The sequence below is a fragment of the Morus notabilis genome, unplaced genomic scaffold (genome assembly GCF_000414095.1).
Source record: "Morus notabilis unplaced genomic scaffold, ASM41409v2 Scaffold456, whole genome shotgun sequence".
Lineage (NCBI taxonomy): Eukaryota > Viridiplantae > Streptophyta > Magnoliopsida > Rosales > Moraceae > Morus > Morus notabilis.
The window spans coordinates 119,128-137,588 of NW_010367949.1; the positions used below are offsets into that span (position 1 = coordinate 119,128).

Here is an 18,461-nt window from a genome sequence, read left to right on the forward strand (position 1 = left end):
AAAAGTCCTTATGAAACCATGCTTAGTTGGGATGATTCATGATTTTACAGGATGAATTAGACTTATAGAATCTAGTATTCTAATATATTTCTATGAAAAGTTTTGAGCTTAATTTACATATATACAAAAGTCGTATATGTGAATAACTATACTTCATTAGTGATACTGAGTATAATTTATAAGATTTTGCTGTGGATATGATTTTGATGGTTTAGTCTTAAGCAGTCCAGTCGGGATTGGGTATATGTTTGCATCCATTTGAATTTCCCAACTGTTTTTTTTTTTTTTTCCATGGGAAAAGATTCAATTCGGTTTATGATTTCAGCAATCTTGTTTTAACCTCTTATATATATATATATATATATTAACGGTAGAAATTTTGTTTTAACCACTTAGTTAATAGAGCATCAGCCTCAATAAGGGATTTTGATGTCAAATAATGATGTGAATAGCATACTATTATCTAGTAGCATTGTAAGAGCGTTTTCCCCATGCTAAATTCCTATGTGAGTGTTAATGTGATATTTGGAAAAAAGATTTTTGTACCAAAAGTTATTTTGAATTTAGCATACGTGGTACTGAGTAGTTAATATTTTTTTGTACCAAAAGTTCAATAAATAACATCACAACAAAACCTCTAAACGTTATTTTTACATACGTGGTACGAAACGGCAAACAAAAAAAAAAAAACTACTCATCACATAGCTTGGCAGTCTAATTAAGCGTAAATTAGAAATTACAACAACGATAAATAGGCATCGCCAGATCACGGTCACGAAGAATCAAACGAGTTTTTTGGTCATCATCTTTATCATCTTGTCAACAAGAGAGGAGAAAATCCGACGCTTGATTTTTCCTCTCTTAGGAGGAAGGGCTTCTTCTCTAATGTTGCATTTCTTCATATCCCTAATTGACATATTTGCTTGTGAGTTCTGCATATGCATGAGAAAGCAAATTTAGAGAGAGGAAAAATTTGTTGGCGATAAGCTAAGCATATAGATGTGTGTGCTCCTACATTAAATAGGCAATAAGTGTGTGTGTGTATATATATATGTATATATATATATATATGAACAAATTCTCATGAGTTTGACTACTGATATTTTGCTGATAAATATGTGTATATATCTTAGTAAATGACATGCATGTAGACATTTGATGTCATTTATAGTGACAGTATTATATTGAGCGTCATGTAGTTTGTGATTTGCATAAAGTCACTTTGATTTCATATCCTACAAGTAGGACTTATCAGATCATCATCAAGTTTCATATATTTTTTTTAATCTAATACGATTATTATTATCTGTTGGTTAAAATTATGTACTACAGAGATTTTTTTCATGCGCTACCACATGATTCTTCAATTTCTTTCTCACTCACTAATTTGGGGTCTATCGTCTAGGTATAAACGAATTATGTGTAAGAAGAAAGACTTGGTCTTAGATGGGTGGAATCTAGCTTATGACAAAAACCGAGGCTAGGGGAGAAGTACTTTGAAATTGCATGAACGGAAGAGCAACATAATTATTACCGAAAATTTGACGATTTCTTATTGTTTGGAAGCAAGGTTTGTGTTCACGATGGGGGAAATAGGAGGGGAAAAGAGATAAGAGGACTAATAAATTGATTTTTTTTATTATAAGTACGTAAATTCATATATATACACACATTAATGGAATATAAATTTATATATATGCATATATAAATCTTTATTTGCATATACAAATATATGAATATATATATATATTGATAAATTTTTAGTGGTTTTTTTTTTTTCATAAGCAGTTACCCGATCAAATTTTGAAAATAATTAGTACTTACTTTTATTACATTTGATCTGTGATTTGTATGACTGGTTATATCAAGTTAATCAATAACTTAACCATAAGCAGCAATAAAAAAGATTATTATGAGCTCTCTAGATTTAATGCTCATCAAATTCACTACAACCGCTTGATATCAATCCCATGCAACAGGCTACCAACTGATAGATAAAAATTAAAGTTATATAACCATTAAAACGTCATATATAGGGAGAAAATTACGCGAGTTTAAATTTTTACCCTTTATTTTTAATTAATATCCTTTTAATTAATATATTATTTGATTATAAATTATATTAATAAAGGGTAAATGGTAAAAAAGTATTTGTCTCTTTTTAAACAATTATAAATGAAATATTTACACAATAAACTGTTATTTACTTTAAATAGTTTTAAAACATGTTATTTACTTAATTTAATTTTATAAATATGCTATTTACTGTATTGTTCTAAGTTTTAAATAGATAAAATGGTAACAAAATAAGAATAAGGGCAAATCGAAAAAAAAAAAAAAATCTTCTTGCTTAACTAATAACTACATATTATTAATCAAGCAATGGGGTCAACGTTGTCGTCAGATGTGATGTCTTCTAGTGCGGACATCGGCCTCTCAACGTCAGTATGAGAAGAGAAAGGGAAAGAGGAGTTTTCCGGAGTAAGAAGACTGGGCAAAAAGAGAGAGGGACAAAGGTGGGATTAAATAAATTTAGTCAAAAATGGTCAAATGCGGCTCATTTGTTTTATTCACCATGTACCAGTCGGTTAGTCATGCGTTTTCTGCCAGTTGACAGTCTGAAAAACAAACGGAAGAAAAATAAGAGTAACGAGGAAAAGAAATCACAACCGGTTTCACAAGAACTTCATTGTAGATTAGAACGCTACAAAACAACCGAAACATAGGAAAGATCATGGAGGGAGGGTTACCTCTCATTATGCAACCCACGAATCAATTCGACTTTTCAACTACGCCATCGTACAATATAGCATGATAAATGTTAACACACACACATATAAATATATATATATCCCTTCATAACTACTTTATGACGATTATATTGTAAACTAGCCAGAACACTCCAAATAAGAAAGCACAACAAACTTGTACTCTTGAGCCGCCATCACTGCTTTTATCAACCAAATGCTGTAAGAATGTAGAACGGATACAGAGGTCGAGATAGTTTATCGTAAAATTCGACAAAGGCACACTTTGGTACTCTTTGCTGCTTTGCATAATAGCTGAACACAAAACAAATTGAGCCCTTAACAATCAGGGCAGGGGAAAAAAAATTCAAAAAATATTGCATCTGAAGAGCATCTGTTTTTGAGAAGACATGATAAGATAAAGAGGAAGGGGTTATCTGCTCCCTGTTATTCTTCTCGGAGCCTAGTTAAAAAATATAATAATCGGCCTCTATTATATGGAAGGAACAAAAGGAAGAGAAACAACTATCTTGATTCTTGCCTTGCACAAATCTAGTTGGAAGAATATATTAACTTCCCAACAAACCACTCAGAATAGCGAGATTCGAATCACCTCCTAAGCTGCAAAGAGCAATTGAATAAATGTAATGCTTAATGCTGTCACGCAGGGCTTCCTGGCTATGCATTCAGTGGCTTATGGATCAACAGATGGATAGAGACCTGTCATGTAATTGCGTCCACCGCCATTAGAATCTGCAACACCATAAAAGGGTGAGTGAAGCTCCCCGGAGTGAGATGACTTTCGGGACTTTGGGTTCTTAGGAGATGCTGTATAAGAATCATTAGAACTGCTAGTAGAATACATTGATGATGTAGGTAGTCCATGGATCTTCGGCAACCCTGTTGCATCACCTCCCAAGCTGTAACCCTTTTCAACTGATTCGGCTTCCAAAGGCAACTCATCCAACGTCTACCAAAAAAGAGAAATAGTAAAGATATTGCGTTAGTTCTTTATGCATCTGCTGTTACAATCTAGGCTCAGTGATGGATAATACTATGCAATTTCACATTATATAGAAATTCCATGTCACAACTAAGAGTTTTCAGACTAAATAATCAACATTCAAGTAAAAACATTTAAATGCTAAACATTAAAAGAAAAAAATTAAAGATGATGGTTGAAAGAGGGAAAAAAAAAAAATCCAACTTTTACTTTCAAGAAGTAAATTTTACTCTTTTAAGAAGGGAGTAAAATTTAAACGTTTAAACAGATAATTTAAATCTTAAACTCTCAAGGTTGGCAGCGGAGGCGCTAATGTATATCAGCACATTAACAGTTGTACCAAACTCTCCATGCATAATGGCTTACGGTTTCCATTTAGTAAGTTGGTAGCAGATCCACATTAGCACATAAGCGAGATTTGAATTTATGGCCTACTGATTCTTGCAAATTTACATATTAAGAAATCAGGAAAAAGTTACCCGAAAAGCCTGCTGAAGAACCCGGAGTGTATCGCGAGTGCGTTTTCTCTTAGATGCTATCTCTTCAGGTTCTGCCAGCATTTCTTCAAGCAGATTCTCTCTGTTGTGGATGATAGAAAGAGCAAAAAATTGAGACTAAACCATGTTAGATCAATTTGTTTGGAAGACCAAGATTTGACATTTTTTTTCCCCTTAATGGTACCTGTAAAGCTTTTTAATGAAGACATTGTGCAGCTCACGCTTTGTATGGTTTACCTGGATATAATAACACCCAAAAAGTCGTGACTTACAGAATGCATGAGGCTCGGGTTAGTTGATAGTCTATAATCACAGATGGAACTACAGCTCACGCAAACAGAATAGAACCATAAAAGATCACACATACGCATAATAGTGTATCTAATATACATTGATTACCTAAGATGAAAGCGCTTTGCAAGCCTGAAAATGGAACTAAATTGCTAGACATGGTTTGCACAAACAACCATTTTACAGTAGATTATTCGTATATTTCAGTCCAAATACAGATATCATGCAGTTACAATAACGAGGTTTCACGAGGCATTTGAAGTGCTCAAGTCAAATGAATTAATCTGTCATGTTAGCTTGGCAAAATTTTTCCAGATTAAAACCCAATGGATCAAGGTCATAGTGTTTACCAAAATGGATTACAGTTGTTCACCAGAATCCAGGAGATCCCAGTTTAATTCAATAATATAGCATGCAAAAGAGAAACTAAAGAAGCCTAATATGGGCAAGTCCATAGAAATTTAGTATTACCAAGAAATGCATGATTGCTTTAGGTACGGAGTCTTCTATATTCTTTCTAACGATGTCGTAGTATGATCTCAAGAGCAGTTTGGTGACTGCAATTTCGATAGACTCCTGCTCTGAATGGTTTTCTGAAGGCCTCAAGACGGTTGGGGGCTGAAAAAAAATTAAATAAAAAGAGGTTAGCATAAGATTTATCTTTTAGAAAAGTTCATATTGAAGCACAGCTGAAGCGAATTGGAAAATATTTTATTACCTCCCTTAATTGTATCATAGAGAAGGCTTGGTCCATGGTGTGAATAGGTTCATTGTAAGTTTTGTTCATTGGGCTCTCTTTAACAGTTGTGCGGCTCTCACCTCCACCAAAAATCGAAGAAATCCCCCAATTCGAACTGCTAGTGCTTCCTAAAAAATTATGAATAGATGTAGTATCAAAATATGTCAGGATCCATTCATGCTTATTAGGGACTTGTGCGATAAAAAGAAAACAAAGACAACTGCCCATATCCTACCTTACCCCCCAACAAAAATAGAATAGAAAAGGGAGCCGGGAGGCAGGGGTGTGGTTAGGCGGTGAAGAGTATTCATAATTAGAGACTAGAGTTATCAATATCTCTTGTTCTTTTCTTTATTAAGAAAATCAATGTATGCTGTCTATTCGTTCTTATTATTTAGTCATGTTTCGTAAAAGTAATAAACACACACCCAAAACATGTGTTGCAGTCAATGTTATGAACATAAAGCTTGTTTAGCATGTTACGGTATCAGTTTATAACAAATTACGTAAAATAGTCAACAATATAAGATACATATGACTGTATCATAATGCACGAGACAATAAACATTTGTAATAGGTTAAAAAATTATTGAGGTTTAATGGAATATATTACCAGATGATGCAACTTTTTCACCATCAGGGACAGGCCGAACACCCTGTTGATGATCCAAACAGAACACATCAATCAGACCAACTTGGTGTTATAGTAAAAATTTCTTAATCTAAGACTAGCTGTAACTGAAAATAAAACTACTAATTAATGACAGCAATTCAGATTATATATCACGTTGTTTTAGGGAAGAGACTGCACCTATTTGCCCAGAAGAAGGAATTTTTTTCCATACCTGATCAGCCACAATTCCATTTACTTGTCTGGCAAGAATTGCTCGAGATTTCAGACTTCTTTCAGATGTTGGAGCCTTATCAGGTTCCACAGCATCCTAATTGATTGGGAATTTGATGAAATGTAAACAAAAGGGAAAAGGAAAGGGGAAGCATGCAAAACAAAAAACTTTAGTAATTAATATGTGCACACATACCTTCTGCCTCGAGATAGCCAGAGGAACACGAGAGGACTTGACTTGTTGCAAGGCAATCTCGACAGCCTTACTCCCACCAACAAAGTTTGGATGTGAAGTGTTTATGTAGTCCATCTGCGAATGTAATTACTTACAATTTTAAGTTTTTAACAACCAAAATTTTCAGAAAGATGGACAATAGCACAATTTGCCTGCCATAATGACATCCAATAGCATTAGATAAAATTGATATGTAGAAAAAGTAGGGGAACTGAGTTGGCAGACAGGCAACAACAATTAGTTCTCTTCTAGTAATTGTGACAACAGTGTCACCTCAAATTAGAGTGAAAATAAGGGGCAAAATCAAATTCCTTGCTCAATAGTCATTATAAATTAAAGAAAACTCAACGCAAACCCATAGCAAAGCGGCACAAAATCCAGTCACGACAGTTGGAAGAAGGCCACGCACTGCACAGAACATAAGGGCAGCCCATAAGGCTGACCATATCTCACAAGCATTTACCAAATACTGTGCTCAAACCATTCCCAACTGGGGTAACATTTTGATACCAGTGCAAAGAATATTTTTCTTTGTCCAGTCTAGTTGAAGTAATAGTTCTTCAAACCTATTATTTCTGTGCCATTCAAAAGGCGCAACAGGAAAAGAACAATATAAACTTTTTCACATGCAGTTACCATTTACCAACATACCTCCATCTCAATTATGTGTCCAATCATTGTCTCCGAAGGCTCTAGACCTTCTCGCAAGAAGTTTCCTATAACTTCGTCCATCCGCTTTCTCAAAACAGGGAAGCGCTGCAACTCATTCACTAGGCAGTGATGACTAATCTGAAAGGAGAAAATTATTATTTAAACATCAAAACAAATCATGCAGTATGAGGAGTGATAGGAGCTGCAAATAATACTTCTACCTTTATCAACTCGTCATATATAAACCTAGCACACTGAAGACTTGGGTCTAAGAGACGAGCGATTTGCCTCCTAATAAGAACCTCAAAAGGAACCTATATAAAAGATGGTCAACATTAGAAAAACAGGTTCAAATGGAACCTGGGCTCTTGATTGAGAAATATAATCTCTGTTTCAATAAAAGATTACTGGAGAAGTAAAAATGGAAGAACTGAAGACCTACTTCTGGCACAAACAATGCAGACTTAGGGCCAGTTGCATTCTGAATGGCAGTTCGAATGTCATCATCTGTCAAGTCCTCACATGGATCCACCTCCTGCATGACAGGTCAAACCGCAAAAAGACAATCAGTCAATTGCAGATCTAAGATTAAGCATTATGTACCAACTCAATAACCCATTCACCCAACAAATCATTAGAACCAGAATCCTAATATTGTTCTCAAAAACACGTGTTATTAGTCAAAATAACTGAGTCTTAGCTTGCATATGAACTTTTTTTTATAGGAAACTCGAAACTTAGATGGATGAGCTATCTTTCGACCATTTAATATCTCACATCTGATGAGTACCTTCTGGAGCAGTTCTAATCAAAACTGACAGCTTACACTGGTTTAAATTCCAATATAGTAGATCCATATTTACATGAAATTGTGCCAAAATAAAAGGAAATATATAGTGAAAAAAGGTAATATCAAGAACACTAACCTCTAAACTTTTAACAAAAATTGACTGAAATATATAGTGAATTCTTGCTCCACCCGACAGCTCAGATGTTGACATCTCTTCGTTTTTCCCCTCCACCATCGAAGAAAATGCTGTTTCCAAGTTCCAACAACAGATGCGATATCATTCATGGGATTAAGTTTAAGATGGGCGTCCAGTGTACCAATACAACATCACCAACATGATCCACAACATTATTAGGAGATTTTTTTTTTTTTCCATTCATTTTGATAGAAAACTCAGAACCTTTATTAAAAATTTACGAACTAAAACAAGTACAAGGTAACCAGACAACAGAAAGCAGGTAATCTTCAGTTACCTTCAGAATACTTGGAAAGAATGTTCAGGAGAAGAGCTCCCTGAGCAGCCTGTCAACAATATAAGGTTGAATAAGCACACACGAAAGTAAGACTTCATATGAGCCAGAAAAGCAACAATCAGATCTCTGAATATCAGTTTGTTATGCGAACTTGAGGAGATGCCAAAAATAAGCTTATTTAACACATAAAGAAAGCAAGCAACAAAATTCATAGCAAGTGGCAACTGATACAATTGCAATATTGTCTGGAGAGTACATAGCAATAATCTCATTCTAGAAGTCCTTTAGATGCACCAGAATGGACTTCGCAATAATATATTCTCAAAGAAGATTAAGGGCCAATTTAATTAACAAACAACTATACCTTATTTTCGGTTATTTCTCCATAACTGGCATGCTCTTTAGCAACAGAAACCAATGCAGAGCTAATACGTGACTTGAGGCCGGGGAGTACTGCCTTAATATGTTGCACTAAAATCTGCAAATAAATCATAACAGTTGATCATATACGAAATGTACAGAATCTGCAAATAAACTAAAAGAGACAAGAAATACTGCCTTAATACGATAGTTCACATTGATGAGCTGAAGTCATCTAGGATCATATTAAAAAATCATCATAAGCAGGTATGCCTAAAATGGTATTAGATAGGAAACGGCTCCATAAATGCTGTGCAGACTATATTTTGAAAATGGTTCTTTTTGTTGCAAGTATAATGCTCATGAAACAGCAGCAAGAGGCAGCAGCTGCTCAAGAACGTAGTAACTTTTATGCATGCATAAGGTAGTAGCTACGGAACTATTTAACTCGTTCCATGAGATTTAATGATGACTAGCTCCCACATATATTACCTGGTTCAATTTCTTGGCTAATTGAGGGACACCACAACGATCAGCTAGCCCATTGTATACCTACATAACGAGAAAATAATTAATTCGATTTATTTTTAAAAAAATATGCCAAGAGATAGTAGTTATTTAAAGAAATTATAATCATACAGGACGGCTGCGGAAAAACTTTTCTTCAGCTATAAGTGCGTCCTTAATACCCCTGTTGAGCATAATATCCTGTTCCAATAACAAAATTAAACAGCTCAACTACAATCTAGCCTGCTACTAAGAAAAAATAGTTTTTCCATTAACAAGTGTATTATATAAGCATACACGGCTATGTCTTTAAAGCTACTTCAACATAAGCAAAATACTGAAAAAGTAATTCTAACAATACAAACGCTAATGAAGATCTTTCCAGTGTGCATTGCATCAATACTATTTAATATTTATTATCCACAATCGAACTCCAAAAATAATCTCAAACCAAGCATCCATAAAGGGTGTTTGTGCAACTCATTTTTGAACTGCTAATAAAATTTATTCACTTCAGGCACTAGGATTGTTAAATATCCAACCTCTGTAGACTCCAATTATTCAAAAATCAGCAAAGATAACATGAAACTACAGATGGACTTGTGTATCTGTCACAAAACTATGCAGTTAACAGCTACGATATGCAGGAGCAAGGCTATTTATTTACTATACAGCATAAGCAACAAAGGTGTTTGTCTATGTTCTGACTTCTGAGTTGCTTCAAAAATGTTACACAATTTCTCTCATTTAGTTGAAACTTGTTGGGCGAAGAAACTATGAGAATCAGTCCGCTTAAGGGAAAGCCCAAAACACAATGCCAATCTTCTTTTATGCTTTTATTCCTTCAGAGATTAAGATTACCTCCTGACTACGATTTACAACCCCCACATAACCAAGTTTCAGAGGAATCACTTTTCCAAGCAACAAATTGCGGGCATCAGTACCTCTGTCCATTATATCCAACTGTAATCACAGAGGAAAAACATGAAGTGAAAACCTCATCAGAATAAAGCATAACTTCAGAAATATTTCCAATACATTCATTACAAGTTGAAAAAGGTGAAGAAAATACCACACCTTTGTGATTACTCCTATAGTTCTCAAACCTGCCAAGAGGAAATTGACCAGAAATTCACAATAGTGAAATAACTAATACCAATTTCACCAGAGTGTCATTGGAAGCAATACTTACCATCAGGATCGGCATTTCCTGCAATCTGAAGAGCATCTGAGTTTGCTAAATCAGAATTTGCTGGTGTAACAGCCAAAATTAAACAGCTAGGGACTTTGATATAAGACATGATCATCGTTCTAATTCTTGCTTCAATATCAGACGGCTGGTCACCAACAGGAACTTTTGTTATACCAGGCAGATCCACCAGCGTGATGTCTAGAACATTTGGTGAAAATATCTTCAAGCGAATTTGCTTGTCTGATACACCTTTATTTCCTCCCGCTTCCCTATCTGTCTCAGCCTGTGTCAGACATAAATCGTTAAAAGGAACTATCACAAACATTAAACGAATACTTTAAGGCATCATATGTGAAAAAATAAAATTAAGAAAAAAAAACTGTAATAACGAAACATCTAAGAGACTCTTCTCAAACTCAATAGTGCCATCACTAAACCATCATACCAGCAGAAACTCACTCATACAGAAAGCAAGGGATCTAGAAATACCCAATGCTAGCAACAGTCAAGATTGAATTTCATTTCAAAAAATTAATAAGTATTTGATTCCTACACTATCCAATAGGTAAATATCATCTCTTCGCCTTTTCTTGCTATCCCTATTGACATACTTAAAAAAAAAAAAAAAAGCTTTCCTTCTTAATTTCTTCCAATTTCAAGGTATTGATCCCCTCATTTTACTGTTTCGATGCCTATGTGTCAACACAGTTCAAAATTATGTTTTAAATATTAAGACCATCAATAAACCATTCAAACAGGAACTGACAATGTTCGCAAACTTCAACTTGTACAATCATTCTCATGAAAAATTACCAAAAAGGATTCTGTACAAGTCGCAAACAACTTCCCAAGGTCATGGTATGCAGTTAAGGAAGCAATAAGAAAGAATTCAATTTAATCCAAAGAAATACCAATTTAGTTACGAGTCTTAACGACTAACAAAAATCACATATCCAACTCATCAGTAGTTGATCTTCTGTGAATAGTGATAGATATATTATCGAAGATAAGGTGGCAAATTTCATACTATTATCAGATAGTATTGTGGATTATTACTCCTTTTTTTTTTTTTTTTTAATCTCGCCACTTATTTATGTATCAAATATTACTTGTCCATACTCCAGAGAAGCTCAATGCTCATTAGTACCAAAGAATATGCGAGAAAAAAGACGAATAAAACTCTATACTCATATCTATTGGGCTTGATGAAAAATACGGAATGTAGCTCAAGTAAATTATCAACATGATATTATTGTCGATTTGAATTTGGTTCTGAACTACTGTTACGCAACCTGAGTCAAAATTTCACTTTTTGTTTCCAACTTTCAGAGGCAGACGTCTTACCAAGTAAAGCATTGAGAAAACTGAAATGTTTCTCTCAAAGTTGACCATTTCTCATCCAAAACCAATAGAGAAAGAATACGGTCGTCCGATCAAAAACCCTACCTGAATTTCCCTCCGAATATCGGAGAAATCGTAGAAGCGCTTGCCAGGCAAGTGGAGGAACTCGCCGTACTCGTCGTCGGTCCCGTCGGCGCTGCGCTTGGTCTGGAGGAGCTGGAGAACGAGAGGGCGGCGCGTGCAGATGTCGGAACCCCTGGGGAGGAAATCGCGGCCCACGAGCGCCTCGAGGACACTTGACTTGCCGCTGCTCTGGCTTCCGACGACGGCGACCTGAGGGAGCTCGATCGTGGATTGGCTCCCGAGCTGCGCGAAGATGTCCTGGAGCTTGTTCCATGGATGGTGGATCTCGTAAAGCGCTAGGGTTTTTGAATTTTTTAGAGAGAGGAGAGGGGGATTTTGCAGTTGTGATTGGAGATTCTGAGATTTTTTTTTTTTCTTGGAAGAGTTTAGGTTTTTTTTTTTTTTTTTTTTGACAGGTGTGATATAGCTTTGCCTTTGGGTGCGCGATGGGTGTGGAGAATGGTAAACTGCGCACCACTGTTGAACGATTGAAGAGAGAGAGAGAGAGAGGGAAAACTATACGGAGGATTATTTTTTCTTTTTTCCTTTCGTGTAGTTTGTTTTGTAGTTTGTACGAGGATATAAACATGTTTGAGAAAGAAAATAAAATTGTAACGTGTAATTTACATGGGCGAATTACACGACTCTCCCGAATCAGCTACACGCTTAGCTGCCTTTACTTTTTGGCCCGTTGGGTTCGCGTCAGTAATTTTAAATTGATTTTCTTCCATCGATTACTGTCTTATAATTTTTCTATCTCTTTTAGTTTTACTTCTAATAGTAAATAAGAAAAAGTAAATTCATTTTCTTTCATCTATATCGTTCTAAACAACTTAAGGGACATTTAAAATTTTTTATATCCTTTTCAATTTTTATCTTTTTACGGCTGTCCTTTCCCTAGCGTATTCTTTCATTCTTAACAAATAGAGTATTAGAAAAATAATAATATTAAAAAGGACTGCTAAATATACTCTATTTTGAACTCTCTCTCATATTTTTTTTTTATTTTTAACTTCTGTGGCCATATTTTTTCAAACAAACATATTTGGGGCTCATTCGCTTTGTAGACTCGTCGGAGACGTTTGGTTCATGAATTAAAATTATTTTCAATTTATGTGTATTTTTTATGAGAAAAAATACTGTAATGAACTATAAACCATGATTTAAATCATTGTTTAAATCCAACAATTAAACGTCTCAGTCATGTTTCGAACCCATAAATAAATTTGAACTAATGTTTAATTCATTTTTTCTAAACTTGGGCTGTGGATTTAAAACCATCCTAAAATGAAAGAACCATTTTTGAAAAACTTAACTCCCCTTAAATTTTCATGTGTTTGAACCTATTTGTTGCAATATTTCTAATTTAAAATCATGAGCCTTTTTTTTTTTGTTTACTCACAATCCTCGTAGTAATCAAACACTAATTTAAACTTTATTAACTCATGTGATGTTTTATTCTAATTTTACGCTTCCAAACAATGATTTTAACCAAAGTTAAAAAGAGTGACACACAATTCGAACGTGCGAAGCAAACAGATTGTTAATTATCAACCATTTTCTATATAGATATTTACAATGCCACTCCCTTTTTCTAAAACCAAAGTGAGATAACACCCAAAACACCCATTATATTTTGTCAAAATACCATTTTCGTTCCTCTTATTGTGTAATTACTCAAAACACCCCGTGTGTTTATAAAACCAAAGTCAAAACACCCTTTAAAGCAATTAAAATTTTAAAATATCAACATTACTCTTCCTAATTTTTGTTAAATACAATTCAAAATATTATTAAATCAAAATGGTAAACAAAATCAATCTTTAAAATGAAAAACTCTCAAAATAAGTGAAGTATTTTTAAATTTTATTTTTAATTTTTTAGTTAAATCATATCTAGAATAATATTCAATATATATTGGGAAGGGTAATAATAGTATTTTGAAAATTTTAATTATTTCAAATGGTGTTTTGTGCCTTTTTTAATAAACACGAGTGGTATTTTGTATATTTGCATAAAGAGAGACGAAAGTGGTATTTTGACAAAATACGAAGAGTGTCTTGCGTATTTTCCCAACCAAGTAACAAAAGAATTTTGGCTTGGTTCGAGGTTGGCACGACTGGTTCATTAATCTTAAAAATTAAATAGCATGTTTTGTTTACTGATTTAAATCCATTATCCTAACTATACCCTCTCACAATGTATTTGAATAAAAAAAAGTTGAGATACTATCACAAAAGTTAAATTTAGAAATAAGCTCTTATTTGTTTCACTAGTTTAACTCAATTCAACTCAATTAGAACAATGATGATAGTTTGAATTCATGTTTGGTAAACGGGCGGTTTGAATTATATTTTCTATTTGAAATGAGAAATTATTCAACTTAGAGTTTAGCTCCCTATTTAAGTTCAATCGTTCAAACAATTTTTAAACAATAAAAATGTGCCACTTTCTCTACTTTTCACACCTATCAAAAATAAATTCGAACAAATTAAAATTTTAACTGCATATTTAAACGTCAATTCAAATTACAATTTAAATTACATAGTTCAAATTTTTTTATTTAAACAAAAAGATTTAAAGCATTAAATTCGAACCAGCGAACCAAACTAGACTTAAATGTTTCTATTTGATAAATGAGTTTTAAGGATTAATAAAAGATATTTTAAAAGATTACTCGTAATATTTTAACAAATTAATAAAGAAACAGATTAATTTTAATCAACCCTCACACAAAGAAACAAAAACCAAAACTAACACCCTTAAATCCTAACCGATCACCCACCCTCTCGTCTAGCTTCCCTATTCTCATCCTCATCGCACGACAAAACATTGATTAATCATAAAAAAATCTATATGAATTGAAATTATATTAACTAATATATTCATAGAAATTTAAAACTAATAAAATAAACTTAGCTAAATATTTGTAAATATTATACATAATGTTAAAGATAAACACGATCCTAACTCAAAATTAAACACTATTCTAGAATGTATTATAAGGGAATTTTTATAAATAGGATCTCTACCTGTAGGGTAAGTTTTTAATATTTAGATATACTAAAAAAACACCAAATTTAAAAAATATATAGAACATACATTTAATAAATATCCGACAATTCAAAACAATACATTATTAGTTGAATATTTTTTTTCATATGTCACAAGAAAAAATAATGACTAAAATCATATTGCACCATACGACATATTTTTCTTTTAGAAAAAAGAGATAAATACCTCTTTAAATAATATATTTTTAATGTTTAATTCATAAATAATAATCCATTAATTTCTAATTAAATAATTAAATAATCAAAAAAATATTAATTAAAAAATAATAAAATTCAAACTCATACACTATCACACTATAAAAAAATAAGTTGAACAATTTTCTTAAGAAACCTCTAATTGAATCGCCCTTGGTCACATATCCAAAGACCTATCGACCAAGATCTTCAAAAGAATATCCCACCTGTCCAATCCATCCCAAACAAGGATTTATTAGAAAGCCAAGATAAACTACATCCGTGTCTACAGAATCCAGATTCAACCCTCCCCCACGATTAGTCACTCTATCATAAAGTCAAAGAATCAAAAAAAAAAAAAGTTCCAACATAGTACACACGACAACACGTGTCCAATCACCACAGACTCTACCGCACAGAATAACTAATCGCCCCAATATAAAAGCAGAAATCTCAGGTCTCTGGTAGCACAACGTAGAAACCCTCTCTTGACCATATTCTCTAGACCCTTCCTAGGTTTTCTGACTCGGTCGCCGTCGCAAATCTCTTCCGTCGCCGCCATCAGCCATGCCTCGCCGCAGCTCCGGAGGTTAGGGATTCGCAGCTTTCTCCTTTTTATCAATTTTATTCACAAGCTACTGTTCCATTTTCTTTTCCCCATATCTCGTCGTTTGATTTCTAGGGTTTTACTGTTTGTAAATTTGGGGACGAATAATCATATGCCTATCTTCTCGATGAAGCCTCGTTTTCCATGATTTGACCTGGGTTTTAGGGCTTTAATTTTCTTTTTTCCCTGATTCAAGTTGTAAACTTACTTTTCTGCATCCTTTTTAGGTCCTTGAGGAAGGGATTTTTTGTTTTTTTGTTTTTTTTTTTGTTATTGCTTCATTTCTGGTTGAGTTTTTTCTATTACCTTATCTGTTTATCTATGTAAGAGTTTTTGGTTTTTGAGTGTGGGTTTGTCAGGTATATTCCGAATTTTTTTTTCTTAGCTATTTTGTGTGGATGGTAGTTTCTCTTGTGATGGGTAGATCCATAGAGTGAATCTGAATGGAACTTTTGTTGTAACTATTGTTCTCCCCTGGGATTTTGTCTTGTTCTTCTTATATAGACATATGAAGAAATGTTGAAAATGCCTTTTTGACAACCACCAAGAACGTGTGATTTCTATTATTGAATGTGTGCCTCCATGACACGTGAAAAAGTTCATATGGAAGTTGGTATATTATATGCTTGTGGGAACAGTTTTAGACTTTCTCGGATATATGAAACATCTTTTTGCCACCTGAAGTTGTTTTCATAAATAAATACTGGGAAATGATGCAGCAGGTGATTGTTGTTGTTACGGTCTTGGGAATAACTAGGACTTTTTTGCTGTGTAGACTTGATTCAAGGAGAATTTGTGGAGCTTGGTTTGTGTAGCTAGGGTGTTAATTGTCATTGATTTGCATTCGGAAATGTTCCTTATTATGTGTTGTTAATATGTCAATAACTTTTTGTTGGTTTTTACTGTTTTCTCAGGACGTCCTGCCCCCCGTGCACGCCCTGCAGCACGCAGCCCTCCTCCTCGGCCAGGTACTGGTTACTTTTTGTGTCTTAGATTTTCCGAACATTTATGTAGTCCTTGCTTGTAAGAAGTATTAAGATATGTGGCTCCAAGCCATGAAAGAACTACTAGGAATTCATCTATTGTTTTGTTGTTAATTGATGCAGTTAACCACGCTCCTCCTCCAGCTCCAGCACAACAGGGTGGAGGTGGTGGATCTTTGCTAGGAGGGATTGGATCCACTATTGCTCAGGGTATGTGAAATATGATTTCTTTAACTAGAAAATGAGCTGTTTGTGCACAAGTGTGTGGTATTCATGGTTATTGGTGTAAGAATCACTTTGGAAAAGAGTCTTATGTTTGCTATTTTTCTCTCCTGCAGGAATGGCCTTTGGCACCGGAAGTGCAGTGGCACACAGGGCTGTAGATGCTATTGTTGGCCCTCGAACCATTCAGCATGAAACTGTGGTGTCTGAGGCTGCTGCAGCCCCAGCACCTGCCACAAACAGTATGGGTGGTGCTGATGCGTGTGGCATTCACACTAAGGCGTTCCAAGATGTATGCATAATTTTGATACTTTCTCATCTGTTTGGAGATGAAATGTTTAGTTGTGTGGCATATGATATGATGTCTTGATTTATTCTTCTGACCTTGTCTGCTGTGAGTGAGTGCCTAAGACTGTCTTAAGTTTGAAATGAATCGTTTCATTTCCTTTTGGAAATGTAAAAATAGGTCTTTGATACTAAAGTTAACCATTTTTATTTCATTTTAGTAGGTGTTGATGTAGATTTTTGATACTGTAGTTGCACTATTTTCTTTTCCTTTCATGTGTGTCAGTGTAGGCGTTTCCTACTGGACTGACACTCTTTTATTTTTTTATTTGTATTTTTTTCTCCTTTCACCTGTGGTTAACAAAATAGGTCTTTGATAGTAGGTGTGGGTTGTTAGCTCACATCTTCCGGATCCTTAATATGTTTAAGAGAATTCTTTTGGAAGTTATATTAATGTTAAAACTGATGTTCTTTTGGGTCCCTTTATTTCTGTGGGGGGAATGATTGTGGCTTTAGCTTAATAGCTAATACTTGTTTAACTTCTGTTTTTCTTGCAGTGCTTGAATGGCTACGGGAACGACCTTAGCAAGTGTCAATTCTATATGGACATGCTGTCCGAGTGCAGGAAGAATTCTGGTGGCATGTTGAGTGCCTAAAGCACTGCTTTGCTGTATATCAGCTATCATCTCTGCAAATGTCATTCTAATTTATTGTAGTCACGATGGTGAGCTGGTAGTCCGTTTATGGTGAAGCTCTGTTTAATAACCCATATTGGGAGGTACTGAAAATGACGATTTAAGTACTCTTTTATTATTGTTGTGGGAGCTTGGATACGAGTTCTTTGCTATCCCGGTCTCCCTATACTCTTGATAGTACTTGCTCTCTAAATATTGATCATGCGTTTCTGATTTGAAGCTACTCTTAAATAAATCTTTATCACAGCTTTTTGCCAATTTCTTTCCGTTAAAGACTTATTTTGCAATTTCGCTCATCTATTTATTTATTTGGAGATATAACTTATTTGTTTTTTCATTATGATTCATAGGTATGCAATTGTTGTATTTAGTAGGAAGTCGTTTCTTTCTTGAGTGAAGTATGAAGTCCTGCATATTCGCATTTAAATGCTGTGGCAATTTCAAGTTAATGACCATGGCAGCAAAAATATCATGGAGTGGATTGCACTCATTCTACTTGTCGTTGTTCCTTAGTCGCTTGATGTCTTTTTAACTTTTAAGCTTTAAACTAGACTTAAAAGCCAGCTCTCGGGTTGAGTTGCTGTTCCATGATCTACATGGGGTGCTTGGTGGTCTGAATGGGAAAGAG

At 34.3% G+C, this 18,461-nt stretch overlaps 2 protein-coding genes across 2 annotated transcripts; one reads left to right on the forward strand and one right to left on the reverse strand.

Moving 5' to 3' along the window:
- Positions 1–3,004: 3,004 nt before the first annotated feature.
- LOC21397900 (dynamin-related protein 3A) lies at positions 3,005–12,524 on the reverse strand. Its single transcript, XM_010113939.2, has 21 exons — positions 12,434–12,524; positions 11,776–12,089; positions 10,330–10,612; positions 10,215–10,243; positions 9,999–10,100; positions 9,270–9,338; positions 9,123–9,182; positions 8,635–8,748; positions 8,271–8,319; positions 7,934–8,043; positions 7,450–7,542; positions 7,229–7,321; positions 7,008–7,145; positions 6,318–6,431; positions 6,123–6,218; positions 5,891–5,933; positions 5,257–5,405; positions 5,010–5,156; positions 4,432–4,484; positions 4,230–4,329; positions 3,005–3,717 (listed from the first exon to the last, which is right to left on the reverse strand). Exons 1-21 carry the CDS (start codon positions 12,522–12,524, stop codon positions 3,442–3,444), a joined length of 2,523 nt encoding a protein of 840 aa, XP_010112241.1. The 3' UTR covers positions 3,005–3,441.
- A 2,968-nt stretch (positions 12,525–15,492) lies between these two features.
- On the forward strand, positions 15,493–18,091 carry LOC21397901 (coiled-coil-helix-coiled-coil-helix domain-containing protein 10, mitochondrial). Its single transcript, XM_010113940.2, has 5 exons — positions 15,493–15,630; positions 16,563–16,616; positions 16,755–16,841; positions 16,970–17,145; positions 17,696–18,091. Exons 1-5 carry the CDS (start codon positions 15,609–15,611, stop codon positions 17,792–17,794), a joined length of 438 nt encoding a protein of 145 aa, XP_010112242.1. The 5' UTR covers positions 15,493–15,608; the 3' UTR covers positions 17,795–18,091.
- Positions 18,092–18,461: the final 370 nt, after the last annotated feature.

Bases quoted from the DNA above. Each gene is read 5' to 3' on its own strand.
- LOC21397900 (XM_010113939.2), bottom strand. From the start codon at position 12,524: ATGGAAGAAAATCAATTTAAAATTACTGACGCGAACCCAACGGGCCAA. The intron at 10,244-10,329 runs GTAAGTATTGCT...TCCTCTTGGCAG, and splicing joins AGGAAATGCCGATCCTGATG to GTTTGAGAACTATAGGAGTA. The intron at 8,044-8,270 runs GTAACTGAAGAT...ACTTGGAAACAG, and splicing joins TCTTTCCAAGTATTCTGAAG to CATTTTCTTCGATGGTGGAG.
- LOC21397901 (XM_010113940.2), top strand. From the start codon at position 15,609: ATGCCTCGCCGCAGCTCCGGAG. The intron at 15,631-16,562 runs GTTAGGGATTCG...CTGTTTTCTCAG, and splicing joins GCCTCGCCGCAGCTCCGGAG to GACGTCCTGCCCCCCGTGCA. The intron at 16,842-16,969 runs GTATGTGAAATA...TCTCTCCTGCAG, and splicing joins TGGATCCACTATTGCTCAGG to GAATGGCCTTTGGCACCGGA.